Genomic DNA, 19,651 nt, shown 5'->3' on the forward strand with positions numbered 1-19,651 from the left:
ACAAGCAAAACGTTCTAAGCTTCAGACAGTAAACGATGTCAAAACGGCAATTGCGGCTGCTAGACCTTCCAGGCCATACAGACTCTTAGATATGGGTGAATGTACTTTTTTTGATTTTGATAAACTATCATCAAAACTTATAAATACAACCAAACTAGGCATTACACAAGCGTCGTGGTTACGTGTGACGAAAGAAGAGTCCGGCATAGTATTGTACCAGAAAAATTTCAGTGACTTAATAGGATGGGAGAAGTGCCGTGTATTAAAGAAGGGTGTGGCTGTGCAAAATTTAAAGTCGGTTGAGCTCTTAGCCTTGCCTGGTGTTAAGCAAATAAAGGAAAGTAAGAAAAAAGACCTTCGCGCAATGCTAAAGTACATTGATCAGGAAAATAGGGCATTTTTTACCACTATTTTAGATTTTTAATCATTTATTATTTTTGTGGACTTAGATCATTTCCGTTATTTCTTCACTTATTTTGCTTTACGAAGTTTCTTTGATGTCTTACCACAGAACATTTGTTTTAGTTTATCTCTGTGTTTGTTAATAAATCTAATTGTCCATAAAAAGTTTATATATATAAAAGTTTTCTTTGATTTCTAGCAATTTTTAATTTTGGCAGTTAGATCACTTAGCTCGACCACTCTTCAATTGCTTTTTAATTTTTGATTTTAAGGTAAAAAGTCATATGATAAGTTTTATGACAAGTATGCATACTGGGTGTCCCATTAAAAAAAATTGAATTTTGTCATCATCGGAAAAATACTAATAGTTTGCTTGTCTAACCGATATTGTAGCTCCAATAGTAACGAAATTAGCAATATTGCCGACTTTACTTTGCAAATCCTGTACGTTTATCAAAATTAATTAACACTTTTTGACCAGAAATAGATAACTCTAATGACTTTTTAAAATCTATTATCCATATATTTCAAATCATTTAAATGATATCCATTGTTAGTCCATGGATATTTTAACTTAAGGTGTACCAATACAGAACATCTATTGTATTAATATAGTAATTTGGAATGTAAATACTTATTATAAATCCTCATCAAAAGATGCATGGGTTGAAGTATTGCAAGTTGAGTATTAAAAGTAGCATATAGTGAAGAGGGGGCAGAATAAAAAGAGAGGATTTACATCTAATCTGGGCCAAAAACCAAAACCTATTTACTTGCAGTGATTAATCACCCTAAGGTGGTGAGATTAAGATAGGTCTGAGGATATAATGGCATCGAGTGTTATGAGCCAGAAGAGGATCTGGAAATATTATTGTTGGCTCTGTTAATCTCTTTGTAGGTATAAGAACCAAGAAAGTAATTTAAAGTAAAAAATAATTTAAGGATATAGATAAGCCAGTAAGAAATTATACCAAAATACAGCGCCTTATGGATCTTATAGAGCAACTGGAAAAAAATTGATGTCATATTCGACTAGGAAACTGTTTATATACCAATAATTAAAACAAAAACGAAAATGGTGATATTTATATATCGAATAAGATTAGAACTTGGGATCACAACAGCATAATCATTTGCCTTAATAAAAACGAATTAGGAAATTAATTAAACTAAATTGATGAATTCTCAAATAGGTGCCTGGACTCAAATAATTCCTGTACAATAAGAAACTTTGTATATCTGAACATCTCCTTAAATTCATTTGTTAATTTTGTTTTCAGATGATATACCTGCGAATCTATGCAATACATATTTCGTAGATTCAGAACCATATTTTGATATTAATCAGAAACAAATTACTAAAAGCAAAAAACTTAATGAAACTAAGAAATAACTAAAAAATTAATGAAATACTATGGCGGCTCTCAAGTAGATGACTGCTGATAAGCAAAAGATTACATTATATACTAACAATGGCACTATTTATCGAATAATAGTAGATTCCGGAAGTTCTACAACATAACCATTTATCTTAATAAAAAGCAAACCAATAAAATGATAACACCGTGAAATAAAGTTCCTCCACACTATGATTGTTCCTCCTTTGTCGCTGGATATGTACCTTGGTTCTTGGATAGTATATTCCTAAACTCATATTCTTGTACTTATACTTAAAACAAGTAAATCTTTGTGTATCTGGCTTTACATACAACTTGCTGGACTAACATATAGCGTTAATCGAAAGATTGTTCATCCGAAGGACTGTTGATTCTAAACTTCTAAATATTCTAAACTTTTTTTCAAAATAAAACCTGCTAGAGGTATATAATTACCTGAGAAACACAAGATAATGAGTTCTTGAAGGATTTTAGAATACCTGACCTGTATTGAAATCTAAAATATTCGATTTCTAGAGATAGTATAAGAAAAACTTAATATACAGGGCGAAAAATAGACGGAGATATTTCAATGGGTGATTCCTTGTAAAAAAATATGAAAAAAAGTTTCTATAAACATGGGTCCAAAAAGGCACAGTTTTCAAGATACAGGGTGATACATTTCTTATAAAATATTAATTGTTTATTAATAATAATTAATTTATGACACTTATCAATGTCAAACCTCCATGCAAAAATTTTTTGTTTTCCAAGGTATCGGTGATTTTTTTACTAAAAATTAATAAACCAATTATGTCCAGTGACATGCAATAAACCGGTATTTATTGTTTTTGTCGGAAACGAAGTGAGATACAAGAAAAATACAAGAGGCCAAAAAGTTGTATTTTTAAATGCTTAATCAAACCACAAACATTAAAGTTGAAAAAAAGGCAGTGGTATACATTTTTTGCCAATAATATTTGCTAAGATGTTCCCCGGGACGCCACTGAACCTTATAATTTTAATCTAATTAGGGCTAAATTATCCTCTTAATACAACAAGTAATACTGCCAAATTTCAAAAGAATCGAGTAAATATCTTTTTCAATATTAATAAAAAAATAATATTTAAAAAAAAAATACATCACCCTGTACCTTGAAAACTGTGCATTTCCGGGCCCATGTTTATAGAAACTTTTTCTCATATTTTTTTACAAGGAATCACCCATTGAAATATCTCCGTCTATTTTTTGGAACACTCTGTATTACGGTACATTTTATATTTGGCATCTTCGTATCATAAATCTTTTAGATAAGTTCGAGAAATGTTAAGTCACGATTTTAGTTTTAAAGTCTTAAGGCATAGTGATTAATCATTGGTAAGATATCATACATAATACTCACATCATCGCCCGGTCTCGATGCCAAACCTCGACGTGTATTCTTTTTTTGCCATCAGACGCAGGTAGTTTCGAAAACTTGAAGGTGTGGTTGAAAATCGGCCTCGAAGAGTCGCTCTGCACCGGAGTGCGTTGCAAGACGGCATTCTTCTTTTTATTTCTGCTGGAGTGCAGACTGTCACTTATGGCGACCTGTGAATATAGGTTTTAAGCCAAATAAAATACAGAATTTAAAATACTATGTGCCAAATTAATATAAAATTGTGCCAATATTTGAACAAATCGAGAATCCAATATTACTGATAATCTATCTATTTTTCTTGGCTACCTTCCATAAACTGGCTAAAAACTCTAAATAGATTTCTTGCTTAACATGTATCAAAACAAAAGACATATTAAAATAAAATCAATTTAATTCCCTTTGTCTCTTCCACCATTCTAATCAAATATTTTTTCTCATTCAGCTCTGGCACAGGCAAACGAAAACGTTGGCACGGATGCAACTGCGGTATCCTATAACCGGGACCTGTTGTGTCAGTCATTCCGTTTAAAGTTGACGTGAAAAGATATCGAGTCTCGTTGAATTACATCCCTCTAGATACTTACCAACACGTGAAGATGTCAATGGATAAACCGCATACGTTGGAAAAACGATATCTTAGTTCCTTTGATGTAGTCGTTTTGTTTGGCCTGTTGCTTTTTGATTTTGTTTTTAAATTTATGTCGTCGTGTGAGATATGGAGACGAGCGAATCCGCTAAGAGGTCTTTTACACACATTACTATTTTTACACCAATTTTAATGTTAATATATGTTTATTTATTGTTGTTTCATTTTTGCAAGCGAATGTGAAACTGATTGGCTTTTCAGTAGAAATGATATGATTTTGACAGCTAAAAGAGAATAATATTTAATTGAAAAATTTCCTATTTTATTAGGCGCTCCGTTGCTACATTTGAAAATTATTAACATATTTTGTAAATATTCCAGAAGTTTCAAAGCCCTTTAATTGCAATTTATAGTCCTCATTCTGTTGTATTCGTGCATTAAATTATGAAACAATTCAGTTTTATAATAAGTAAACAGTCAGTGAGATGATCATCAGCTTTACTTTTACGACATGCTATTTATCTTAGTCTCGCATCTACACTGATAAAGGAAAAATAGCTATTTAAGCAGAAATTAATTATTTATCGTATTTAAGCTATGAAAATACCTAAAATGACCCTTAGTTGGCTTCCAAGATCTTTAATTAGCCAAAATTATTCTTATCGCTCTGAAAGTTTAGTTTATCTATTCTAAATCGAATAATTTGAAAAAGACACAAAAATATTACAGAGCTTTTCCGTCGCCAGAGGCGTACCATTTCCAAGATTAAATTTATTACACTATTTTAATATAACATAAATTTATATCTCTATTTTATGAATGATACAATTTATCAAAAACTGTGGCAAAAATTTAGAGTTTTGCCTTCGTCCAGAGTTATAGGATTTATTATAACTAAAGGAACATTTTATCTTCAAAAAATCTACTTTTTAGTCGGTAGATTTAATTTTTTAACTATCAAATACAAATATTTTTTAATCACTAAAAAGTAAGTTTAAAAATGCGTTTTTTTTTTAATAGTAGCAAAGTAATTTTGTTGTCGTATGTTTTAATAGAGTTCAGTTTTTATTTGCGGCTAGACTTTTTTTGCTTCTATAACAGAATTTTCAAAAATTATTCACGAGAAACTTACGTTATATTTAAATAGTGCATTGAATTTATACTCGGAAATGGTACTCCTCTGGCGGCGACAAAACACTTTAATGTTTTTTTGCACCTGTGTGCTTTTGAAATTAGTTAATTCAGCATAGATAGACTATACTTGGATATACCGGGTGACACAGAAAAAAGGGAACACTAAATAACTTTTTTACTTTTCAAGATAAATAAATGAAATTTGGTATATCAATAGAATAATTATAGAAGCATCTGTTGACATGTTCTATTATTTTCTATCATTTCCGGTTTAACAGGAAGTGACACTAACTTTCCTTAACTTTATAAAATGCAATGAAAACAATTTTTCCGTGATTACTTGATTAAAAATTAGAACTTTCAACGCATTCATGGCACCCTATTTTAAAATTTTAAGAAATTATTTTTTCTATGAATGTAAAACAAAAACTAGCAAATAGAGCATCATTATTTTCAGAATATTATTTTCTATCGAAATACGTAGTAATATACCAAGTGTCCCATTTAAAATAAGATATATGTCAACATATACCAAATTTCATTTATTTATCTTGAAAAGTAAATCAAAAAAGTTATTAAGTGTACCTTTTTTCTGTGTTACCCGGTATATACCGTATATATATGCAGGTAAATAACTCCTAAGTAGAAAAACAATTTTATCAATATTTTTTTAAGTTCTTAAGCTTTTAGATACGAGGGCGGGTCAATAAGTCCGTAACTTTTTGAATTTCCCGCCCTGCTTAGCTTCCATTTTAATGGAAATGGCAACTCTGCTCCTGTCAATAGACAACTGTCAGTTGACGCCTGTCAAAATTTGAACAAGCTGCGTCATTTAGTTTGTGTTTGACAGCTGTTGATAGCAGACTACCACTCGTTTTGAGAAGAAAATGGAAAAAAGTGAATTTCGTGTGCTCATTAAGCATTATTTTTTACGGAAAAAAACCATCACTCAAACCAAGGCTAAGCTTGATAAATATTATGGGGACTCAATCTTGAATGATCATTTGGGTATGAGAAAGCTTTCCGCAAGATGGGTGCCGCGTTTGCTCACAATCGACCACAAACGCAACCGTGTGACAATTTCCCAGGAGTGTTTGGCGTTATTCAACCGCAATATGGACGAATTTTTGCGTCGTTTCGTCACCGTGGACGAAACGTGGATCCACCACAACACGCCGGAGACCAAACAACAGTAAAACAGTGGATTTCTCGGGGTGAATCGGCGCCCAAGAAGGCAAAGGTGGGTTTGTCAGACAATAAAGTCATGGCGACCGTTTTTTGGGATGCACGCGGTATAATCCACATTGACTATCTTCAAAAGGGGAAAACAATCAATGGAGAATATTATACCAACTTATTGGATAGATTCAATGAGGAACTGAAAGAAAAAAGACCACATTTGGTCAAAAAAAAAGTTCTTTTCCACCAGGACAATGCAAGGATCCACACATGTGCAGTTTCCATGGCAAAAATCCATGAATTAGGTTACGAATTACTTCCTCATCCGCCCTATTCTCCAGATTTAGCCCCGAGTGACTATTTCCTATTCCCAAACTTAAAGAAATGGTTTGGCAGAAAGAGATTTGACTCCAAAGACGAAATCATCTCTCAAACAAATGCCTATTTTGATGACCTCGACAAATCATATTTTTCTGAAGGGATAAAAAAATTGGAGAAACGTTGGACTAAGTGTATAGAACTCAAAGGAGACTATGTTGAAAAATAAAATAACTTTTTATATAAAAACCTGTCTTTTATCCAAAAAGTCACGGACTTATTGACCCGCCCTCGTGAGTATGTTGATATAGTGAGTACGATGAACGATTTACAAATTCAAACTTCAATTCCTTAATCTTAGCAATGAAACTACCTAATATGCACTCTTGCGTTATCCTACAGATTTTTTTTAAAATAAGAGCAATTCTCTTTTATTTATCTGTTTTTCTGACCAAATAATGAGTTTTCATGTGTCTGTTTTACCAATAGTCAATAAGGATAATACCATGTGCATTCTAAAATATAATAGCCATAACTTTTCTAGTTAATTACGATGACCTGTACATTTAGTAAAAAAATAGTTTTGTGTCCAGAGAAAATGTAAGCTAATAAATTCCTTCTTTAATTTATTTTAGACCTTGCGATTTCTCTTGATTTCTTCAACCGATCACAATTATCAATTCATCATGAGATTTGTCTTAAATGCTCCCTGATTAACAAATCTTTTAACTTGCCCTTCCTAGTATAAAATATACCAAATATTATCTTAATTCTCAAGCAAATTTCCTCCTAAATGAATAAATAATTTGCTGACTCACAGTTTGTAGTTATACATTTATTTTTTCAGAAAATTATTCCAACAAATCAATTTACTAAATAAATTGATTATAGTCCGCCACATGTTTCCAGCAGATGTATAGTATTTGCGGCTTAATGTATGTGTTTGTTTGAAATTACTACATTTCAATCAGAGGTAATAAAGGTCTGTAATTGGAACTACTTCCGTTCTTTACACTTTGTCGGTAGGGGGCACAGGGAGTAAAAAAAGGGCGACATAAAAAAATTGACGTATTTAAATTGGCCGGAATAAAGAAATTAATTATTGTCTTAGCAAATTATTGGATTGGAAAAATACAACTGAATAAATTACCTAAAAAAGTGACTTACCTTAACGTAAGCGTTTATTGTTTCCCCCTCGCCTCTGTACAAATCATGGCACCTTATCACTAAAAAACAACATTTTAGTTATTATTCTATTTAAATTTACAAACACAATTAGACCTTACCATTTACATATATATTATCTCCGCTACTAAAAATCCTTAAGTCTACGCTCCCTCTTATATCTAATACGGCACTCCTTACAGTACTATCTGCAAAACTGGACGAATCACTAACTTTTGGCGAATCGAATTTCAAACATTTCCTTATTGTTCTATTAGTATCACTTGGTGTATCTACAAATGGAGTTTTTACACTTTTACTTTCCAAACTTAATGGTGCCATTGGTGTCTTCATCTTGGTAGAACTTTTACGGTTTACATTGACAGTTGGTAATGGAGTAACAAGAATTTCTTTGTTCTCAAGATAACATCCTCTCAAAGGAGTATTTTCTATTTCAAAACCATTTGAAGGAAAGCTAAATGAATCTTCATCACTTATTGGAAATTGCTTCTGAGTAGACCAAAAAGGTGATACTGTTTCTGAATTTGCCAAGGTACTATTTATCCTACTCAGTTTCTTACGGAAATGCTCTACTTTTCTTTTACGTATACAGCGCTGTCTTTTAAGATTGCAACTATCATCTATTTTTGTTCGTTTAGCAACATCAGTTTCCTCTGTGGTGAAAGATGATCTTTTCCTAGAAAATTCCACATCCACACAACGCTCATTATACGTATTGTCAACTTCGATAATAGTATTATCTTCTTCTAAATAATTAAGATTATTATTGTTACATTTACATAAATAATTGCTATCTAATTGATGCGAGTTTTCATTGGTGCTACTTTTAAACCCTGAATCAGAAGATGCTTCAGAAACTACTTCTGATTGTCTCTCTTGCTCAGCATTTAAAATATTATCCTCTTTGGTTTCATTATGATCATTTTCTTTTTCTAAGTCTATATTATCTACGTTGACTACCATGCTAGTGTTAAGTAACATATTATCAGTATTTTTATCACTTCGAGAATTATCTATTAACACGTCAACAAGCCTATCCAATGACAGATCATTGATAAAGGAAGAGTTGTTGGCTTTCATATCGACGTTACTTACATTATTAAACTTAAGATCTAGGAATTTTCTGACTAGAGGCGATACCCTAACTTCGTCGTCCAGCATATTCTTTTTTTGAAGATTGACTTTATATCCAGGCAAACTTACTTTTTCTGTTGCTCCTACTAACGCGTCGATGTATTCAACTTTGCTTTTTTTGCTAGGTGGGGTGTCTTCTCGCTTTTTAGTTGGTTTACAACCACTTGCTATACCAAAAGCAAATATTTTGGGAGTAGTTGCTACTAAAGGCTCTTTAGATTTTTTCTTGTTGCACCTACATAAATCTTCAGCCAAGATTGATTCAATATGAGAGTCTACTGCTTCAAAGGGCTTAAAATAATTAGTTTCATTACTTATTTTAGGGAGGTAGTGGCTTTCCAAGCACTCCTTTTTCTTTTTTATCTTCATTTTTGGACTCTCTTGAACCCTTCGAAACTGTTCCTTACTAGGGGTTAAGTTGCTCACATCTTTAAATGGACTAAATGCTTCAACCAAGGAATTGTTTTTGATTGGAGTAGAATGAAATTGGTTTTCTTTATCAGCTTCCAGGGCATCCAGACTACAACGCTTTTGAGCACTAGCCCTGCGAGAAGTACTGGAACGTCTTCGTTTACCTTTTTGACGAGGGGTATGAGGCAGACTTTCGGTGCTGGGAAAGTTAAGTGAGAGGCGGTTGCAGGCCTTTGAATCTACTTGGGAGTCACGACGGGTTAAGATGGTCCACTTAAGCATTTTTATTGAATCTACAAGAAAATAGTATTTAATAGTAAAAATGTTTTATTACTTATAATAATGATATAATTTATTAAAGCAAATGAATTCATCACATGCAACGTAAGAATGTGATAGTTGTAAAGGAAATGTAATGAGAAACCACTTTGATGGAATACTAAACAAATTTTAAAACAGTTTATATGTCTCAAGGGCTCGAAATTAATATATAGCCCAGCTGGACACTCTAAATTGAATCCACCTGTCGCATTTACAACTTTTTATTTTGAATTTCCAAGTTGACTATTACGATTACATAATAATAGCGTTTTATGGTTAGGGTGCATTCTTTTATTTTAGGAAAAAACTTTTGCATTCGTTTTTTTACTGCATTTACCATGTTTTAAAGCAATTGCTTCTTTAACTTTTTTAAGCATATTATAATATATATATAAAATCTGTACTTGATTGAAACAACAGTTAAATCACTGGCAATAATAATTAAAGTTGTAGTAATGTTTTATCTTTTACATATGGTTAATATAAATTTTATGAGTAATGAATCCATATTACCATTGTAGACTAGTAAATGTATGTGCTTTTTTCAATTAATCAAAGCTTAAGTTGGTTCTATGCACTAATTGTTTGAATTAATGATAATTTCAAACAGTTAGGTTTTCAGATCCTAACATGACTCTAGAAGTGTAGAAGCGTTATGGATGGCATCCTTTTGGATAATGGTGTCAAGAAGTGGTAAGCTTCGAATAGATTCGATGGCAGCAGTTAACGTGCTGTTCAGATTGTCAAGTAATTGTTTTGTAAAGATAAACCCTTTTCTTTTTCTACTGCTTTTCTGACCATATTACTTTTCTTTGCAACATCTTTAACATGTGTGTATTTTAGGCTGATTTTGTGTAAAGAATGATAAAGTAAGAACTTGTATCATGAATTTGACTTTTATCAAGGAAATAATTCCAAATAAATAGTAGAATCTGGCTTGGCCTTTTTTTTCGTGAAGAAAATTCAGAAGGCACATCCACCTTTAAACTATTCTTATTTAACATATATTTTAAAAAGAGGTTATTAAATTTTGAAGCATTATGTTAGCTGTCCCAAATTTTCTTTTTTTTAAGGTATTTTTAAATATAATTTTTTATACACTAATATATCTTACATGTTCTTTTTAATGTAATTTAATTTTTTATTATTAAAAATAAATTGCCTGTCTAAATCTCTTTATCTTTTCTTCTGCTTTGGTGTTCTTGTAGGTGTATCAAGATCCCGGGATCTTACAACGATATATTTTTTCATAGGTTATTTAAAATTGAGAATTAGGTACGAAATATGGCAAATACCTAAATGATATTTATAGTTATTTCATAGTATAATTCTATAATGCATAATAAGAAAATATTACAGTTCCAAATTTGTCCCATCTTTAAGTTAGGAGAGAAAAATGTTCAAAAACTCGCGTAGATAGCTCTCCCAGAAGCATGATAGTTATTGCTTAGGTCGATATCGTCGCGATATTATTAATTTTACGAAGCATTTTAGCCCTGGTATCTAATTTTTCTGCATACACTAAACTGTTCGTGCGTCTACACAAGTAATAGTCCAAAAGATTTAAATCCGGTGAGCGGGAGGGCCCTGGAAAAACTGCGTCCAATCCAACGTCCAGGAAAAGTATTATTTAAATAATCAGGCATATTTCTACTACTGTGGGGCAGAGCTCCGTTATGCTGTAACCATATTTGTTGTCTTCTTTGAATTATAAAATCCTCTAACCATATAGGCAGTTCTTTTCGTAAGAACAGAAGGTAATTTTCATATATCAAATGACCGTCGAATGTGTAAGGGTCGACTATCAAACTGATCAAATGATATCCCATTAAATCGCAACAAACATTATCCGAAAAACGTTGAAAATTTCGTTCGGTTATTGCATGGGGATTTTGCCAAGAATGGCAATTCCTTAAATTATTAAGACCGTCTCAATAATTTAAGGAATGTCAAATGCAGCTTAATCGGAACAAAATATTATTAACTAGATTACGACGAACAATGAGCCAATTTTAGAACTGACTTGATGCAGATGAAATAGGTACAAACTAAAGTTATGCATTGTTCTTGCAGGGCATCGTGATATTCTGCGAATACTAGAGGTTCAACACTATCCAATATTTCATTACATTTATTATTACATCTTGGGCAGCTCCTGATAGACGTTTTTGGGCGAAGCATTTGGAAATGATACTGTTACTTTCAGTTGATTAAAAACTCCTCCAAGTACTAATCTATGAGGTATTCTTCATTTGTAAAAACAAACATGCCACTAATTTGTGCAAATTATGCTAGTTTTTGTCAAGCTGACGCAACTTCTATAACAGAATACCAAGAAAGAAGTATAACCTGTTGATAGAACCTTATACTAAAGATAATTATTAGAATTACATTGTAATTTTCGACACAATAACACTATTAAATTAAAAAATATATATATTTTGGAAAAGAAGCATTTGCAAAACAAAATGTTCATAGGACATTTTCGACTCGAATTGACCTAAACCCCCTACACTCTGTACAGCGTGTCCCAAATTTGAGCCTCACCATTGGGATTTCGTAAACTAAGAGATACGAGGTCGGTTAAAATGAGGCTCTTAAAATCCGTAATAAAAAATCTAGGAACATATTTAAAAAAACAAACTTGATGATGACAGCTCAAATACGAAACGTCGGTTTGAAAATCTGACAACACTATTTTGTAATGTAGAGAAAGTAGCAAAGAGAATGAGTAATTTATTTTGTTATATCTATTCAAATAAAGTCGTAAAAAAATAAAAATGAAAATACTCCAAAATTCTTATGCTAATCCTTAAATTAAAATAATTGTTATTTGACATTTTTTGAAGTTAATTTTCTGGTATCCAAAAGCTTATTGTCAGTTAAATGCAAGCTTTTCTACTCCATTTTTAATCTTTGACATATTTTCCATTCACCCATAAACAGGCCCATATGCCTCGTCGCAAAACCCGCGCGTATTTGCCGTTTTTTTTCATGTCCCAGATGCAATGCAGCATCTCGCCCAAATTCAAAGGAATCTCTCTCTTTACTTCCGTAAGGTTCGTTTTTTTTTAAAGGGCCTTTGCCAGGTGATACCTATAACCTTTCCGATTTAAGGGTCGTGCGGCTCAGTCGGCACAACAATATGTGATCTAATTTTAAATATATCGGGGAGAAAGGGACCAAAATCTTTTTCTAGAGAAATTGATTCGGTTAACTGTAACGATTTTCTCACGATTTGTAATTAAGGATATTGTAAGTGGAACGGTTGTATATGACTAGGCGATATAGGGCTAGTTTTCAATAAGGACCCAGTTTATCTAGGAGGTAAATTTAGCCTAGATCTTCAATTAGAAGGGTAAATTATAGGTCTAATTTAGTGGGTAGATCCATACCCCCTTTGTGTCGTTTATTTGTAGTGTTGACCCTAAAGGCATAAATTATGTAATTTTAGTCTATTATTAGGTGTTAGTCTAGGGACATGTAATCTATAATTTAAATGTTTGTAATGTAGAAACGCAAGTCATTTGAGTATGATTAAATGTTTTCATTTCATTAAATTTTTAAACCACATACAGAAAACAAGTTATTATGCTTTTTTTTGTATTAGTAAACATAGTATTACTCCAAGCCCTCGCAGATTGTAGCATCGACAATCATTACACCAAACTTATCGAGCTTATTTAAAAGAAAGCGAATGCAGTTATTGTACTCCATGGAAATACTTTTGACTTTAAAATAGAGCGAAATGTGTGGCAATGTGATGTCATATCTCCTAAATTATTCACTAACCTCTTACAGTACATGTAAGCATACTAAAATAGAAAACTTTGGTATTAACATAAATGGGGAGAGCCTGAGCCATTTTCGCTTCGCCAATTACGTGGTATTAGTTGCAGACAAATTCCGTGAAGCAAAAGAAACTCAAACTAGCATCGAAAAAGGTTGGACTAAATATTAACATCAGCAATAATTCATGACAAATCTAATCACCAGTGAAAATCTAAAAGTAAACGGCTTAAATATGAGCAAGTATGGCCCTATAACCTGGGCAACGAAATTCGATCTAGAAGGGTCTACAATCAGTGTGTTCCGCCGGTGTAAATATATGAAGCCGAAACACTGACTCAAACAAGGCAAGCAAACGGCCAACAAAATAAGAGTGACGTAGAGAAGTATGGAGAAATCTATGTTCTCCATACTTCTCTCTGAGTCTCTCTAAGAGATGTGGTTCTAAAGGTGGACGTAAGAAGAAGGGAAGTTACGGTTGCTGTCTTAAGAATATCAAATCTCAAATGAAACTGGACGTGACTAGAATAAAGGGATAGAAAGAGATGAAAATATTTACGGGAGGCTTATGTGCAGCAGTAGGCGACTATATAGATGTTCGATGATGAAACATAGTAATACCCAATATGACACATTGACCAAAGTGACCAAAATCAGTTACTTTACTTAACTTTTCTTTTGCAAAACATTTGAAGAAAGTTCTTTTAGTTCTAACATTTTCTTTCATTTTCACGTATACTTACAACGAATTAAACTTAAATCTATAAAGTTAATCGCATTAAAATTCAGCCGCAAAGCATGGCAATAAATTCAGATAAGTATCCCTTTATGAGCCCTAATATTTTATATATTTGACTTGTACTTATCAAACTGGCGAATCACGGGCACAAGGGAGTGATTATCGCCACAAGCCATAACTCGTAGTATCAGTGCCGAAATCTGGCAAATAAAACGGCGTGGTGCCATTTTAACTAGACCCGAGCGATGCTAATTTTTAATCTCCCTTTTCATCCGTGCGTGTGTGTTTGCGTTTGAAAGAAAGTTTTATCTAATAATCTTTTTTTCATTTAGAAAGTATTTACTTGAATGGTTGGGGTTCCGGCTATTCCTGGTTTGGCCTTTGTGTTGTACAATCTCTATACGTAATTTAACAATTGTAGAATTTATTACGTTGCGAGTGTTGAGGTTTGAAATATTTAAAAATCCAAATAATTAAAATTATTGACTTTCTAAATCCCTTATAGATTATGTTATATATAATAAGGAGTAAAAAATTAAATAAAGTTAATAATACTCGGCACTTTTTTTTATTTTTTAAATAATTAAAATTTACAGGACATGTTGTTTTTTTCATTGAAAAAGTGTTAAATTAAAGATAAAATGGAAAAAAAAATCAATAATAATTTGAACCTTTCTTATTATAAAGTTTATAAAATGTTGATTTCTGTAATACATATGATGAAACATAAGTTAAATAACTCTTAAAAAATGCAAATAGAAATTTATTTCCCCATAAAGGTCACTTTTTATTACTTTTTTACAACCACCTAACCGGTGACGTTCTTGGCAACATTAACAAATTAACTAAAGCTGCAGGTAGGATATAAAAGTTGAATAATTTGAAAAATTTTAGATTTAAATTTATTTTTAAAAAACTATTTGAAGGAAAGAAGTATATTCAAATAGAATGAGCAATTATGCAAATATCAAAAAAGAACCAAAACAAGTAATCGATAATCAAGAAAAAAAATTTTAATTATTATTTATCGACCCTTTGATCGCACAAAAATTTAAAAAATCAACTGGGTCATTCATCTTAAAAGGTTCAAGGAAATGCAACTAGTCGTATAAGATTTATATTAATAATACATAAAATATATAAATTTGCAGTACTGAAACTATTTAAATTGGTTACCGTAATTTATTTTTTTTTATGTGACTATTATGACTTAAAACGTATTTATTGTTACATTTCAAATTGATCGTTGAACAAGTCTTTAATTTTTGAATCTTTATCACATTGATTTACGACTATTGATTTAAAAATTAAAAATTTGTTCAACGATCCTCATAAAAAAACAGATAGTCGATATTTGCTAAAATAACTCAAAATAGTTTATGATTCAATATATTTCAAAATTAAATAATGTAAGTATCTTGCTATTGTATTATGGATCTCAATAATAAACAATTTCATTCTTTTACAGTTATCAATTTATGGGTGTCTTTTATTAAACTATATTCGTGAATATTAAGTCTGATTATTGTTAATATTAATTGAAAAGATAGAGATCAGGGTTTTTTACTTGCCAATCTATAGTCTTAGTTTTAACTTTTTTAAAATAATCCTGAACAATCCAGAGTGGTGTGTCATCGGGTATTGCTGAGATAAAAAATCTTATATACAAAGTTCGATGTACACTTTCATCTAAATTTTATAGACTTAGGCTTCATTTGGAGTAGGGCGACTTTCGCGGATTTTTGACAGGCAATTTTTATCTCGCACATTCGCATATGTTACCCATGCACATAAAAGCGAAATTTGTCTACGCGAAAAAGCGGATATTCGCAAAACAGTTAAAACGATTTCAACTATTTTGCAAATTTCTTCAGTCAGCTATCATTAATTGTCAGTTTTTTATTTGTTATGTTATGATTTGTTTATTTTAAGCTTTAAATAGAAAACAATAAACGGTGGTTTTTCTTAAAAGATTTTAACTATTTCTTTTGTGGTGTGTGAGCTCTGTGCAAAAACTAACTTAAATAACAAAGTACAGGAACAATAATCACAAATGGAATACGAAGGCTATAAATTATAATTTCTGATGTTTTGAATATTTATTGTAACATTTGTAAGAAAATGGTCAAAATTAGCTTCCTGTGCCAACAGGTCTACGGTTTTTATGAAACATATGAATTAAAATAATTAAAATAATAATTGTAGTAAAGATGAAAGTTCATCACTAAATTATCTTTTTATAAGTGTAAACAGCTAACAGTAACTGTTGCAACACAACACAAAACATCAACAAATAATTCTAGATTATGATATTTCCCATGGTAAATATCAACATCGCAGAAAAGTTAAAATTTCCCGCCGCGAATATTTTTAAATCTGAATTTGACGCATTCTGTCAAAAATCGGCGAAATTCGCCATAGTCAGAATGAAGCTTAAATCTGGACTCATCTATGCAAGAAGCTTATTCTCAAATTTCACGGGCCGAGATTAACCTCATTGGTAAAGTTGGGGTTAAATCAAGTCCTCGGCCAGAAATTCGAGATTTCAGATCATCTTCTGATATTGACTCTTAAAATTGGGATTTTATCTGCTTTTTATAACTGTTTGTAGTACAACTGCTCGTTTAGTAAGAAAATTTTCCCTCAAGGGAGACAGTTTTTAAAAAGTAGTATTGAGGAAAAAAAGTGCTAAAACTATTTCTGCTTTGACCAAGTCTCCTTAAAAGCTCGCCACTTAGGTGAATATCAATGACTCATCCCTTTCTCGGGTAAAATTACTTTAATACATACATACGTTACTATGGCCTTCAATCTAGGATTAAATTTCTAACGATAAAATCCTCACACGTTATACTTTCACTAATATCCATTATCTCTCATATAATTTAATATAACGCCCATCCGACGCGTACCCCTAATTCAATTTTCACTATTTCCACCTTATATTGATATGACATGTCGCGTGACAGCTTAGCCCTTGTAGGGGTGTATTTAAGTGGACTAAACGAATCAACGTGTCACACTATAGCGTTATGATTGTCACATTGTCGCCCTTAGATCTAAAAAAAATTTCCGCAGCATTATTTACAGTCTGTTAAACCGCGATTGTGTTTGATTACGGGCCTCTGGCGAAGCTATAACTTAAATTTCACTTTAAATGTTTGCGTTTAATGGCCATTGAATCGTACAATGAAAGGGTTACTCGTATCGCACTTAAAAAATCCAATGGGAGAAGTTTTTTTTGGAGTATAAAAGGATTAGAATTTTTTTCTGCAAATCAAATGTTATAATATAATCAATTTTTGTGTGTGTGTGTGTGTGTGTGTAACTGAGTAAAACTTTATTATTGTTAAAAAAATTGGAATATTTTATGCTAACTTGAATGCATTTTTTATGGGACAGTTAATAAAAACTATTCCGTTTTGAAATAATATGCATTTATAACTAATAGGTTATGACATTTTTTTAAAAGCATAATGTCATTGGCTTCCCCAAGATGCATAACTTAAATGGATACCGATTCATGAATTATCTACAATGATCAAAGTTCTGTCTTTTAGGGTTAGATTTTGAGTACTTAACGGTCACCAAAATCAAAGAACAAATGAATTATTTATCAAAAATACCTAGACCAGAACAAATTGACATGAACAGTTATGCTGAATAAGTGCAGGTCGGTAAGGTACCTAAATTTTAATAAATTGATCTGATAACATAAAATTAAATGCGACATTGGGGTGTTTACTCTACCGAATATTTGGTGGGTTAGATTAATCTTTTTTATTTAAAGAGATATATAATCCGATAATTATGTCATCCCTAAAAACAATGAACTATAAAAGGAAATCTAATCGTTAAAAACGCACTTTTTTTGCTTTAACGGCTCTTTAATAAGCCATGCTTTAAAACACCTAATATCCCCTCGTATCAGCACATATTTTTTGAAACAAACCATAAAAGATTTACAGACATTTTATGAGGGTTGTCCTTTTGTATTTGCTTTGTCATCGAGTCGGTTAAAATTTTGGAAATGAGGGATTCTTGATTATTTTAGATGAGTTATTGGACATGGTTCTCAGTTTTCAATGAAAAAAAATTGCAAAAAAAAATATAAAAGACAACCAAACAAAGTATAAAAAATTAATGTTTTTTATCCTAAAAGAGTGGGATATACATTCCCATAACAAATCAGTCTATTAGTATAAAATATTATGAAAGTTCTTATGACAGAAATGACTTCTCACTGCACTTCTCCCTAAGTGATATCAAAATAGCCTAAAACCATTTATAAATGCATAATTTAACAGATGCTTAAATGTATATAAAACCACAAAAGTCAACAGTTCGTAAAAATATTCGCCTAGTGACTACGTTACCGAGCAATGAAAATAAAAAGGTACAAGCTGTTTTAAGTGCCTTTCATAAATTACTAATAGAACGACTTCTTGAATAATTTTCCAGTTAAAAGTTTCGGCACGAGCCCTCAACGTCTCCCGCATGTTGGACTGACGACATCTTGGAATATTTTGCATCTGATTAAGAAGGTCCCCACATTTAAGACTGAAAATAAAATTAGTTTGATCGTTTATATTGATGATAGTCTTCTTAAACGACGTATTTTGGGTAAACTTTGCAATTTATATTTTTTAAACTTTATATTAATAATATTTTGCGGATCTACTTAAAAATAATAAAAACTGTTTAAAAGGAGGTAGCATTATAAATATAGACGAATTGAGTTGAATTATAGATTAAAGCCTAATTGAAGATGCATAGTTTTTAAAATGTTTACGAATAATCCATCCAGTCCTGAGAGTCCAGGGGACTGTGCTTGATTACTTTAAGTAGGAAAGTTATCACAGATTTCTTCTCTAGTCATACAAGTTAAAGTTTTTGCTTTCTATATTTTTTTTCTATTTCTATATCCTTGTCATAAGTTCTTTTAGCGGTTTCCTATAATATTTTTTCTGCAGCCAGTGGGCACCTTGTTTTAATTTTGTCATATAGTCATTTTTTAACTGTTTTCTTAATCACGTTTATTGCCTAAGAAATATATAAATTTTTATTTAAAGGATATTTGATTTTTTACAATTGGTAATACTTTGTTATCTACCATGTCTTTTCATATATTGGTAAAATAGGAATATTAGATTTTGTTGACTAGGTTGATCCTAAAGCTCCTTTTTCCAGTTTCTATTGATTAACCTGATTTTGATTAATCTGATTGTTTTGATTGAGTCAATGGATAACTTTCAAATATTTATTTAAATTATTTGCAATTTATCATACCTCTCTTTACATACTTTTCTCTAATTCAAAGGATAATTTGGTAATAATGAAGTAAAATTTTATTTGACTAAGATAAATGTTCGACAATAGTAATATTAGTAGAATTATAATATTAATTGTATAAACGTCTATCTCATAGTTTTAAAATTTCAACTATTAAATATTCTTAAATATTAAATAATGACTGGAAAATCCCTACTAATCATAACAAATAATTTTCCTGATTACGTATTAGTGAAATACTTTGTTATTATTTCAGTTAGAGTTGACGTATCAAAACTCTTCAAAGGTTAATTATGAAGTAGTTGACGCAAGTACTCAAAAGCAATTACTCTTATAATGACGTATTTATATCAGACTTTAATTG

At 31.3% G+C, this 19,651-nt stretch overlaps 1 protein-coding gene across 1 annotated transcript in view; it reads right to left on the reverse strand.

The window, feature by feature from the left end:
* The window catches only part of LOC126734076 (uncharacterized), a 97,477-nt gene that overhangs the window by 65,618 nt on the left and 12,208 nt on the right, over window positions 1-19,651 (reverse strand). Inside the window, exons 2-4 of the mRNA XM_050437585.1 lie at window positions 7,703-9,439; window positions 7,584-7,642; window positions 3,182-3,369 (exon numbers count right to left, since the gene is read on the reverse strand). Of these exons, the coding sequence (XP_050293542.1) occupies window positions 3,182-3,369; window positions 7,584-7,642; window positions 7,703-9,428 (1,973 nt within the window). The 5' untranslated portion in view covers window positions 9,429-9,439. The remainder of the gene's footprint in view (window positions 1-3,181; window positions 3,370-7,583; window positions 7,643-7,702; window positions 9,440-19,651) is intronic.

This window comes from Anthonomus grandis, chromosome 3, assembly GCF_022605725.1.
Source record: "Anthonomus grandis grandis chromosome 3, icAntGran1.3, whole genome shotgun sequence".
NCBI lineage: Eukaryota > Metazoa > Arthropoda > Insecta > Coleoptera > Curculionidae > Anthonomus > Anthonomus grandis.